This window comes from Gobio gobio (assembly GCF_949357685.1).
Source record: "Gobio gobio genome assembly, chromosome: 6".
NCBI lineage: Eukaryota > Metazoa > Chordata > Actinopteri > Cypriniformes > Gobionidae > Gobio > Gobio gobio.
This window is the reverse complement of record NC_137102.1, coordinates 56,121,549-56,133,833: the sequence shown is the minus strand read 5'-3', so window position 1 is coordinate 56,133,833 and position 12,285 is coordinate 56,121,549. Positions and strand designations below refer to the sequence as shown.

General features: G+C 39.2%; 1 protein-coding gene across 2 annotated transcripts in view; it reads left to right on the top strand.

Annotated features, from left to right (window-relative positions):
• The first annotated feature begins 3,353 nt into the window (after positions 1–3,353).
• chico overlaps positions 3,354–12,285 on the top strand; it is a 32,919-nt gene continuing 23,987 nt past the window's right edge. For both annotated transcript variants that reach the window (XM_079820320.1, XM_079820319.1), the window contains exon 1: positions 3,354–3,983. In XM_079820320.1, coding sequence (XP_079676446.1) covers positions 3,957–3,983 — 27 coding nt within the window. In that variant the 5' untranslated portion in view covers positions 3,354–3,956. The remainder of the gene's footprint in view (positions 3,984–12,285) is intronic.

Below are 12,285 nucleotides of genomic sequence, written 5' to 3'. Positions count from 1 at the left end.
GCACAGAAGTCTATTATGCCCTTTATTTTAAATTATTTGCCAAATATGGTTGGGTTTTTTGTCCAGAAGGGGCACAAAAATTTCCTGCCAGCTAAAGTATCTAAAACTCAAAGGATTAGTTCACCCAAAATCATAAAACTAATCCATATGAATTGAACGGTTTAGTCCACATTTTCTCGACTCAATGGCTTTATATGATGAACAGATTGAATTTAGGCTTTTATTCACTTATAAACATTCATCAACTCACACATCAGTTGTGGTAAACAGAAGCTCAAGCATGTTCGCTTGAAGTGCGAGAACCAATGAGGTTCATTCTCGTGTTCCGCATCACATTTGTGCTTCAGCAAGAACCAATGAGGTTCATTCCTCATGTTACGCATCACGTTTGAGCTTCTGCAAGAACCAATGAGGTTCATTCTCGTGTTACGCAGCACGTTTGAGCTTCAGCAAGAACCAATGAGGTTCATTCTCGTGTTACGCATCACATTTGTGCTTCAGCAAGAACCAATGAGGTTCATCCTCGTGTTACGCATCACGTTTGAGCTTCAGCGAGAACCAATGAGGTTCATTCTCGTGTTACGCATCACATTTGTGCTTCAGCAAGAACCAATGAGGTTCATTCTCGTGTTACGCATCACGTTTGAGCTTCTGCAAGAACCAATGAGGTTCATTCTCGTGTTACGCATCACGTTTGAGCTTCTGCAAGAACCAATGAGGTTCATTCTCGTGTTACGCATCACGTTTGAGCTTCTGCAAGAACCAATGAGGTTCATTCTCGTGTTACGCATCACGTTTGAGCTTCTGCAAGAACCAATGAGGTTCATTCTCGTGTTACGCATCACGTTTGAGCTTCAGCAAGAACCAATGAGGTTCATTCTCATGTTACGCATCACGTTTGAGCTTCTGCAAGAACCAATGAGGTTCATTCTCGTGTTACGCATCACATTTGTGCTTCAGCAAGAACCAATGAGGTTCATCCTCGTGTTACGCATCACGTTTGAGCTTCAGCGAGAACCAATGAGGTTCATTCTCGTGTTACGCATCACGTTTGAGCTTCTGCAAGAACCAATGAGGTTCATTCTCGTGTTACGCATCACGTTTGAGCTTCAGCAAGAACCAATGAGGTTCATTCTCATGTTACGCATCACGTTTGAGCTTCTGCAAGAACCAATGAGGTTCATTCTCGTGTTACGCATCACATTTGTGCTTCAGCAAGAACCAATGAGGTTCATTCTCGTGTTACGCATCACGTTTGAGCTTCAGCGAGAACCAATGAGGTTCATTCTCGTGTTACGCATCACGTTTGAGCTTCTGCAAGAACCAATGAGGTTCATTCTCGTGTTACGCAGCACGTTTGAGCTTCAGCAAGAACCAATGAGGTTCATTCTCGTGTTACGCATCACATTTGTGCTTCAGCAAGAACCAATGAGGTTCATCCTCGTGTTACGCATCACGTTTGAGCTTCAGCGAGAACCAATGAGGTTCATTCTCGTGTTACGCATCACGTTTGAGCTTCAGCAAGAACCAATGAGGTTCATTCTCGTGTTACGCATCACATTTGTGCTTCAGCAAGAACCAATGAGGTTCATTCTCGTGTTACGCATCACGTTTGAGCTTCTGCAAGAACCAATGAGGTTCATTCTCGTGTTACGCATCACGTTTGAGCTTCTGCAAGAACCAATGAGGTTCATTCTCGTGTTACGCATCACGTTTGAGCTTCTGCAAGAACCAATGAGGTTCATTCTCGTGTTACGCATCACATTTGTGCTTCAGCAAGAACCAATGAGGTTCATTCTCGTGTTACGCATCACATTTGTGCTTCAGCAAGAACCAATGAGGTTCATTCTCGTGTTACGCATCACGTTTGAGCTTCAGCAAGAACCAATGAGGTTCATTCTCGTGTTACGCATCACATTTGAGCTTCAGCGAGAACCAATGAGGTTCATTCTCGTGTTACGCATCACGTTTGAGCTTCAGCGAGAACCAATGAGGTTCATTGGTTGTGTTATAATCAGGTTTGGTTTAGCTTCAGTTTATATGTGAATAAAAATCTCAATTCAATCTGTTCATCATATAAAGCGATTGAATCTCTTCAGAAAAGTTAAATTTTGGCCTCAATTTATATGGATTAGTTTTACGATCTCTTTATGAACTTTTTGAAGCATCAAAGTGGGAGTTGCGTAGCTGTCAATGGAGGGACAGAAATCTCTCCGATTTCATCAAAAATATCTTTTGTGTTCTGAAGATGAGCATTTCTTACAGGTTTGCAAAGACATGAGGGTGAGTAATTAATGACAGAATTAATTACACATTTTTTGGGTGAACTGTCCCTTTAAAAACACCTTGTAGGGGGAATGTAATTAATTTACAATTGTTTTAAACAGTGGGTAATGCATTGTTCATAATTGATTGGCTTTTTTTTTTTTTTAAGTTGTTTGATGTGCATTAGGTAGTGTTTGTAGTAATGCTGAAAATAAACCCAACACACAAAAAAATGATACACAAGCAAAAATGCTTTTTTTTATTATATATATATTTCATCATAATATTGTTCTTTGCAATATTATATCATATTATTATATTATATTAACCACTGGATACCGTATTTAATACTCCAGGAATATGTCTGGTCTGAGATAGTAATAAATAACATGTTCACTACAGTGGAAATGGTCCCAAGGGTGCAGTTGCCTTTATTGCAGGTTGGAGTCGCTGTGCATTGACCGGGAACAAAAGCAGCGCAATTCCAACACCTTCCACCGACAGACACTTCCGGTGTTACTGTTATTTCATCCATTTGACATCTTAAAATGGGCCTACTGAGCGCCACCTTAAATCCCGCATGCGAACGCACCAAGGTACAAATCCTACTACGGTAAAGGCTTGTCTTATGAATATTAATGACGCAACATGACGTTCACCCGGTAGGCCCGTCTGATTGGCTGCAAAGCGAACGCTTATATTTATGTTACCTTTTAAGTACCAAACAGGCCTCGTTATAAAATTGGCTGTAGATACAAGCTTCAAATAATGAATACAAGTAGATTCTCAAAATCTTCTAAGTACACCTAAATATTAATCGTTTATTTGAAGGACAATTTTTTACATATGCAGTCACTGTAAAACACCACGAATTCATTTTGAGGTGTTAAGTAGGTGTCACTGTGTAAAAACGTTCGCAAAAGTGGAAGGTTATATCTAAACAGATTAATATTTTGTATCTAAATATACACAGGCGCAAGCCAGACCGCTCATTGAATATTAATTAGGTGATGTACGCATACGCTCCCGGAAGGTTACCAGGCAACGTGAGCACGGCGCAATTAATATTCATGAGGAAAGCCTTCCCCGTAGTAGAATCTGTAATGTGGCGTCTTGCATCACGAGTCCGTCCATACGAGTCCAGAAGCGGCGGAAGAGGCATGATTTTTCGAGCACAGGCTGCTAATTCACCGCCTATAGACAGACAAACGCACGACTAGTGTTCACACGACTCGTTTTAGACGCTTTGTTCTCGTTTTCAAACGCGTTCTGCTCACTTTCCGCAATATAAACGCGTCTATTAGCTTTAGCCAGGTAGCTTGTAGCTGGAAATTGGGCAAGTATGATCAGCTTGGCAGTGGATTAATCGCTGAGATTGGCCTATTCCAAAAGAAGATTAATTTCTCGTATGTGAAACCGCGATGTCACACACTTTAGTAAAGATAGATCTGTTGTTTTTGTTATTCTAAAGGCCAAGCCGTCTGAAGTTGAGAGAGGTTTAGCAGAGCTGAACAAAACAAAACCCAGGAAAACTGGAGAGCATAGCCAGGAAATCTGTTCACTAAAGACCTTTCTACCTTCAAATTGATCAGTTTAGACCAAATCAAGACCTAACAAAGAGTACATCCATCCGAAGCCTTCTCATTATCATCTACAGAGAGAGAGAGAATAAAGCACAAAAACAGGCTGATATGATGTTTCCACAAGCCAGGCACTCGGTAAGTGTCTCATTTCTCTTTCATTCATGCTGATTGTCACACAGCAGGTGTTATGAATATTGTTTCACTTCCATATTAATGACACAGAAAGTACCGTTTTATTTGTGTGTATAGGGTACTATAATGTTTTGTGAACATAAACCCTGATTACACCATGTTTTGGGCATGCACCATGATAATACCATGCTACACATGCACAAAGATTCATGTTTTTTGACATGTACAATGGCAATACCATGTTTTGTGTATGAAAATGTAACAGAAAATGTACTTTGTTAGTACTGTGGTACAGTACTGGTATCAGATGGCAAAACCATAGTACATTCGGATTATAATAATTCAGATAATAATGATGTACAAGTCATTTTAAAGCTCTTCTACTAAGTCCACTTAGTTTGTGCATCTAATGCAACAAAAAAAGTGCTTTTTTTTGTGAGTTTTAAAGACATGGTCAGCTTCTCATTGTCTAGTCCTCACTAGTGTTGTCTGTATCCTTTCTCCTCTGAAAGCTGGATCGTCTTAATAGAAGTGCATGCACATTGTTTATGAACATTACTATTGAAAGACGTACATAAAGCATATTGTTTTGATAGCATTGTCAAAATGAGTCTCTGAAAGCATTTTCTCATTCCAGTGGAAAATATGAATCTTTTCAAGATTTTTCACCTTAATTTGGATTACCAGAGACATTTTATAAGACGTCTTTGTGTATTTCGCCGTGCTAAATGGATGAAATGTCTTCTTAAAGGGTTAGTTCACCCAAAAATGAAAATTAGCCCATGATTTACTCGCCCTCAAGTCATCCTAGGTGTATATGACTTTCTTATTTCAGACGAATATAATCGGAGTTATATTAAAAATGTCCTGGCTAATCCAAGCTTTATAATAGCAGTAATAGTTGCTCTGTTTTTGAAGTCCATAAAAGTGCATCTATCCATCATGTAACTGCTCCACACGGCTCCGAGGGGTTAATAAAGGCCTTCTGAAGCGAATCGATGCGTTTGTGTAAGAAAAAATATCCATATTTAAAACTTGTAACATGTAACGCCTCTCGCAGTTTTGAACATTGTGTTGGTCTGAAAGAAGAAAGTCATATACATCTAGGATGGCTTGAGGGTGAGTAAATCATGGGCTAATTTTAATGTTTGTGTGAACTATCCCTTTAATGTGTTTGTTAGTTTTCTTTCACAGTTTTGGCGTTTATCTCTTGATTCAGATGTCAGGTTTCCGGGTAGCATGTCTAAATGAAAGCATTTCTGAATGCGTTCTGGATCAGGTAGGGTCGGAGATGCTTGTTTGCACACCAGTTGCCTGGTTCCCTCCCTGTAGAGGCTTAATTGTGTCGTTTCCATGAATTGTTCCTGTGCACACAGTGGGCAGCTTGTGTTAATGAGTCCCCAGTCATTATTTTGTTTGCACTCAAGCCTAATTGCCTTTTCCCCCGTGCACACAGGCATATGTGAACACACAAACGCGAGGACGCTAAATGAAAACCATTTGGAGGTTTCTTTAATTGAGGCCTTTTTGCTAATTCAGAGAGTTCAGGAGAACATTTCCATTTTCAGCAAACTTGAGATGTCTGTGAGGAAGCGAACGGGACGTTCTGACACTTGAACCGATTGCAATTTGAGCCTGAGCGGTGTCTGTGAAACGATTCCTGAGTCCGGTATTTCATATTTTATTTTGAAGCATGTTAAGTCTCTGCCTTATAGTTTCATGAAGTGACAAACTACAACATCTTCAACCCTAAAGGAATCCAAGGGTGTGTTTACACGACAACAACACTGTAAAAAAGAAAAAAAATCTGTTAAATTTATGGTAAACAATTGGCAGCTGTGGTTGCCAGGAATTTGCTGTAAAAAAAATACGGCAGTGACATTTTAGGTTCTACAGATTAAAGTTAAATTTGCAGTATTTTATTAACTGATATAATGTTAATTTACCAACCTATTGAAATATTAATATCTGTTTTGTACCTTTGTAATATACTGACAACCACCAAACACCGTGGTAATGAGTCACATGATGAATCAAAGTTCATCACAAACAGCTGAGAAGAACAATACTAAAATATAGAAGGTACACAGTGTCATTCTCACAAACACAAAACACCCTCATGGTTCTACATGAATGAAATAAACATTTAACAACATTAGATGTAACATATAACCCTAATGCACATAACTGATTTGAAACATAGTTATTTCAACAAAAAATACATCAAATGTGAAGTGTCATGCAGGGAATTCTGGGAATGTCAATTAAAAAAAAATTACACAATAGCTGTGTCTCATTTCGAAGGCTGCGTCCTCCAGAGGTGGCATTCGAAGGCTGCATGCGTCATCAAGGCTGTCTGAAAGTAAGCAGGACACTTCGAATGCGACCTTCAAATGCGCCCCTTCTTTCACAGGAATTCGGAGGGTGCATGAGGTGTATCCTTCGCTGCTGCAGATAACCCACAATTCTTTGCGTCGGCAGATGTACATGCAAGCTAAGATGTGGTGTTTAAATTTAAGTTGTTTCAAGCTTGTTTTTTAAGCTGTATTACCTCAAATAGATAGTTGTGGGGTGTTTAGTGATTTTGAAACCTTTTGAACAGTACTTTGCTGTCAAGGCAAGAAACATTTCATAGTCATTTTCAAGTTATCAATAATTTTCATTCATTTAACTGGTGTGAGGGCGCAACGACACTGTGAACGTGTTGGCATAGCAACGTGATACTTCCTTTTTCCTTTCCGCCTCTGTGTCCCACGTAGGACATCTTGTTTAATTCTGATTGAGGACGCTTGACAGGATGTGTCCTCCGGTAGCCTGACTAGCCAGACCCACATCAAGATGTTGGGTCTGGGAACTCACCATTGGCAGGGCTCAATCCGAGGGGCGGGATAAACGCTTGTCTTTCAGATTCCCTCTGCACGCAATAGGATAGCGCTACAACCAACCAGAGCAATGAAGAAGGTGAAGCGGAGCTAGTTGATGGATTAAACTTTCACCGTATCCGGTTGGCAAACCTCCGAACACATCTTCCTTTCTTAAGAATGACTTCAGTGCCGTTCTTTTCTCGAAGAAAAGCTCAACTCCAAGTCTTCCAGAGTCGCGACCAAAGCCGATTCGAAAGACCGCTGTTCACCAGCTTCTTTGTTTTCAAGTATCACGCGGAACCGCTGCAACTCTGCCGTCATTATGTTAACCCGCCCACCGACTCTATACACGATGTGATTGGCCTTACCAGAGTTTGGTTTTTCCAGCTCGCAAGCCAACGGAGAGTTGGTGGACGACCCTGACTGCAAATTACATTTGCTGCCGCTAGGGTGCGTCTAGATTTCTAGGCTAGTCCTCCGGAGGACGCAGCCTTTGAGATGAAATGAGACCGCTAATGACTTGTTCTATTCACTTCCAAAAACTGTAAATTTAGCAGTGTTTTACGGTAAAATTACATTAAATGAACGGTTAGATTGATTACAGATATGCATCGTTGCATTTTTACAAACTTTTACTGTTAAAATCACGATCATTTTTTACAGTGAATGTACTAATGTACACCTGAATCATCGTTTTAACTAATTAGCATTTTTGTAGTTTACACAGACTATAATGATATTGTTTTCAAAAAATTGCACTTTAAAAAACCCAAAACGCTGTCGTCTTGTAAATGAATGGCAAAAAGGTTTTTTAGTTGAAAACAGTTCTGTAAATGGCCCCCTAATGCCAATCAAATTCTTTTCTATTTTTGAATACAAGACCCTTCTAAAAATTACTTTACAATTAATTTAGTATTTTAAAAGTATATACATAATTTAATTCTCAAATGTAGATATTATTTGTTGCACTTTTAAGGTGTCATTGTTACAGAATATTCAAGTACTGAGTAATATTAATTAAGGGGTTTAAGGATGGATTTGGTTGACGGTTAGTTGCATGTAATTATGCATAATTTACTGTTATTACTATTGGAAGTACATGTAACATGTAACAAGGACACTAAAATAAAGTGTCCAAATGTATATTTCCAAATACATTTAATAAATATTAATATAAATAATGTCAGTTCATAGAGAATTCCAGTTTGATCAAATTATGACAGTTATTATTGATCAAGTATGACAGCATTTCCTTAGGGATTTTTTTGTTGTTGTTGATGAGGCTCTTGTGTCTTAAAATAACAGATTAATACATCAACAGCGAAAACTGACCACTTTAAAGACATGTCTTACTGCCGCTGATGAATTCTTAAAGGAGCTGTATGTAGGACTGTGGCCAAAACTGGTACTGCAATCACTTTCAAATGACTGTAGAGCGGTGTATCCCCTCTCCCCCTGACTCGAGGTTGCCAGATAGGCTGCAGGATCCAGCAGGAACGTAGGCTGCTACACGGAGCTTTCAATGGCAAGTGACGAGTCGTACACAGTACGTTTTTTTTCTTTCTGTTAATTATGTTTATGCTTCAAGAGCGATGTTTTGTGAAGTAATTATGAATCGCAAAAATGTACTAATGGCGATTAGCCAAATATAATCGTAAATATGAACGCTCGTATGTGACCGTACATTCCCACATGAAAAAATACTATAGTAAAATTACAGCAAAGCTAAATAACATTAGCAATGGTCATACAGGTCAACTTGCAGCATGTTTTGTCCACTATATATGCGAAGAATGAATGAGGAATAATTTTTACTGAGGTAACGTTAGGCTACAAATACGTTTACACAGTGCTAATAGGCGTGCTAATGTTCTTTTCCTCAGCGTCCCAGCATAATGACGGAGAAACGGGCTCCGATAATGCATTACTAATGTTAGCAATGATGACTCGCTGTTTTTATTTACCAAACAATTCCTTAACGTTACCTTTTCAATTCAATGACCCACCTCCTCCATCTGCGCTAACCTAACGTTACTTTGCACGAACATGCATATCTTTGTTCGACTGTCATGAATATTTGAAATGTCCATTTACATTAAGTACAAGTTAGCCAAACATAGATGAACCTTACCTGTCCAGGAGAAAATTAGCAACGTTGGCATCAGTCTTCAAATTATTCTCCGTTTTCAGCCGTCTCCATCTTTCAAAGGCATCTCATATCCTTGTTTTATTTCGGACACTGTCACAACGTTTTTCTGATTCATAACGAGGTCGTTTAGGTTTCGTAAAGTTAGACATTGTTTATCCAAAAAGTGTGTAGCTGCAGCTGTGGTAACTAGAGCAGAGCTGGCAACCCGAATGCAGAAACACTACTGACTTCGTGATTGGTCGACAGGTGGAGGGTGGCGCTTCAGGCCAAAACACAACATGACAACATCAACATCAGTTGAGGGCTGCAACTTCACTTTTAAAATGACAATATCTTGGCCGGACAACCGTTGTCAGTGATATAAATATTTGAAATGAACAGGATTTCTTAATGTCTAGTGACATATCAGGGCCATTTTATGATTAATTGAAATACATTTCTTACATACAGTTCCTTTAAGTACACCACTGACCAAACTTTGGTCTTAAACCTCTGAACTATCAGAAGAAGTGGGAATTGGGCGGAGATTAACTGCAGGATCCCAAATCTTGGATTAGGAGTTACAGCCGACGGCTCCGGTTAATCTTAGCCTCAAAGATTTACTGTGTTCTTTGGAATTTAGGATCTTTGGGCTCAGTTTGACTTATCAAACCTCTGAAGTTACTTATCGACTTATGGTTGATAGATTTGATCGTTGTTTTGGGACAAATCCTGCACAGGAATTTTTTGAAAGGGAAGGATATTTTGCTGCAAACAGTGAAACTTGTGTTCACAGTCAGTATTGAGAAAGATTCCTCTTCTCTTTTTTTTTAAAATAGAAAACACTTAATTCTAAATGAAGCATGTGTGACACTGTTTCTCTTAATCCAATTGTTGGTCCTTTTCGGCTTGTTTATGGTAATAAGTCAGGCCCAGTGGATTATGGTTAAGGATTACAGCTTCAGCTTTGTTTGGTGACCATAAGCAGCTATTCGTCAGACTGCGGTGACCATCCTCTTCCTCTCTCCATCTGAACTCTTGAACTCAGCGCTCAATGGAGATAATGGACAATACCAAACTCCATTTCTCCTTGTGCTGAGATAACACGCTGATCTTTTGAGGTCTTGTGTTGATGTGATTGTTTTATTCTTAGGAAAATTCGGAAAGCATTTTTTCTGTCTCATAAAGTAAAAAAAAAAAAAGCTTCCGGTTTCATGTTTTCTGGGTTTTCAGAACCAGAAGTCATCATAGTTGGGTAAAGTAAGTCTAACCCTAACCCTCCCTCGCAGCTAGGGATGTCCCAGTGCCAAAATTTCAGTAGTCTGAAATGTTTTAGTACACAGCAAATTCTGTTTTTTGGAATAAACTCCCTGTTAGTTAAAATCAACTCAATTTGAGTGTACATGCGTGACCATCAAATAAACTACAGCGCAGAGTTAAAATAACTCTGCTCTTGGAGTTGAATTTTTAACACTTTTTCAGAGTTAAAATTTAACTCTTTCTGGAGTTGAAATACTAATCCTACGGAGAGTAACTGTAACTCTGAAATGTAGTTAATTATAATATAAACTCCTTACCAGTGTTAAAAATTAACACTTAAAACATATTTTATTTAACACTTCTTAGAGTTAACATTTATTTAACACAATATGTGTTATGTGGAAATGACTACACTGAACACCATACTCTTGATTTACTGGCTTTATTTGAGCAAATTCATACATTTGGTTCAGAAATTCAATGCATGGACACACTTTGAAAACAATTGCTGTCATACTGTAAAATCTAACAGCAAAACATATAGGCAGCTGAGTGAATTACGTTACCTCGGCGGCATTAAAGTTAGTGTGGAAGCTGAACAGGTTTCTTGAGCTGAGTCGCCACTTCAATTTGACGACAAAACACTCATTTTCAGAAACACGGTGAATGTGTAACAAGTACAATTCGGTGCTGCTCCTTTAAAGGGAAGGCACGTTATTTTACTCACTCGCTGAGTGGGCAGTCCTTGGATGGAGCACGAGCTGTGAGCTGCATACGCTTTATATTTCTGTTGCTCTTTATCGTTTACTTTTCCGCTCAGTAACGCTATTGTCATAAAGTGTTGCAAACTAACGTTACTCCATGTGTGCATGGGAATGGCGCTGATAATAAACCCCATGTGAAACGTCAGCCTGCCTACGTGAGTTTTGCTTGCACTTGGCTGAAGCCATTCGGTCCAGCTGTCCGGTCTCTCTGCAAAGCGTTACAAATGGAAAGACGGTTAGCTCGTTTACATCGACAAAAAGCCAGCGCAAATAGCCATTTAAAATTTTGAAACAAGTTATAGGCTACGTTCATACGTTTCCATGGTCTTTGACGTTAGTACACAATAACGTAACAGCTGACAAAACGTGTTTGTCAGAAAATATAGAACATGTTGAAATAGTTTTTTTTTTGTAGATATACACTTTTACCTACCTCACGACGAAGCACAAGTCCATTATTTGTGCTGCAGAACCAGGGTCGTGTCGTGACGCACTTCTCAAAATGTAACTCCAGATGTAGTGTTAAAACACGCTCCTGAACACCAATGAATGAACGCCAAAATACAACACAGCCAGGGAGTATCCAGTAACACACACGGTAGTCAAAATGTAACAAATAACTCAAAAAATGTAACTCATTCACACTTTTTTGTCTAACTCATGATTTTTCAACTCCTGAAATTTGCTGTGTACTTGCACAGATCCAATATAATGTTATACAAGCGACTTAATTCCCATGTTCACTTAAAGGAACACGGCACTATTTTTGACAGAGTTAAACAGTTGAGTTTGACCGTCAAATCCATTCAGCCGATCTCCGGGTCTGGTGGTAGCACTTTTAGCATAGCTTAGCATAGATCATTGGATCTGATTAGACCATTAGCGTCTCGTTAAAAAATAGTTTTTTCCTATTTAAAACTTGACTCTTCTGTAGTTACATCGTGTACTAAGACCGATGGAAAATGAAAAGTTGTGATTTTCTAGGCCGATATGGCTAGGAACTATACTCTCATTCCTGCGTAATAATCAAGGAACTTTGCTGCCGCAACAGGAGTGCAATGGGAGGGGGGCGAAATGGCCGAGCGTGGTTACAGACGATCCTGGCTCCAATGCCAGCGAAAAATAAAAAGCCTCCGAGCCAAATACAAGGAGGTTAAAGACTGGAACAAACGAAGTGGCCGTCAACGTATCACCTGTCCATTTTATCTTTTGCGCATGCGGGTCACTTCTGGGTCATTTCACGTTCACACAGGAGATCACAAAAGGTCGCATTTAATTGGAAATGTGAA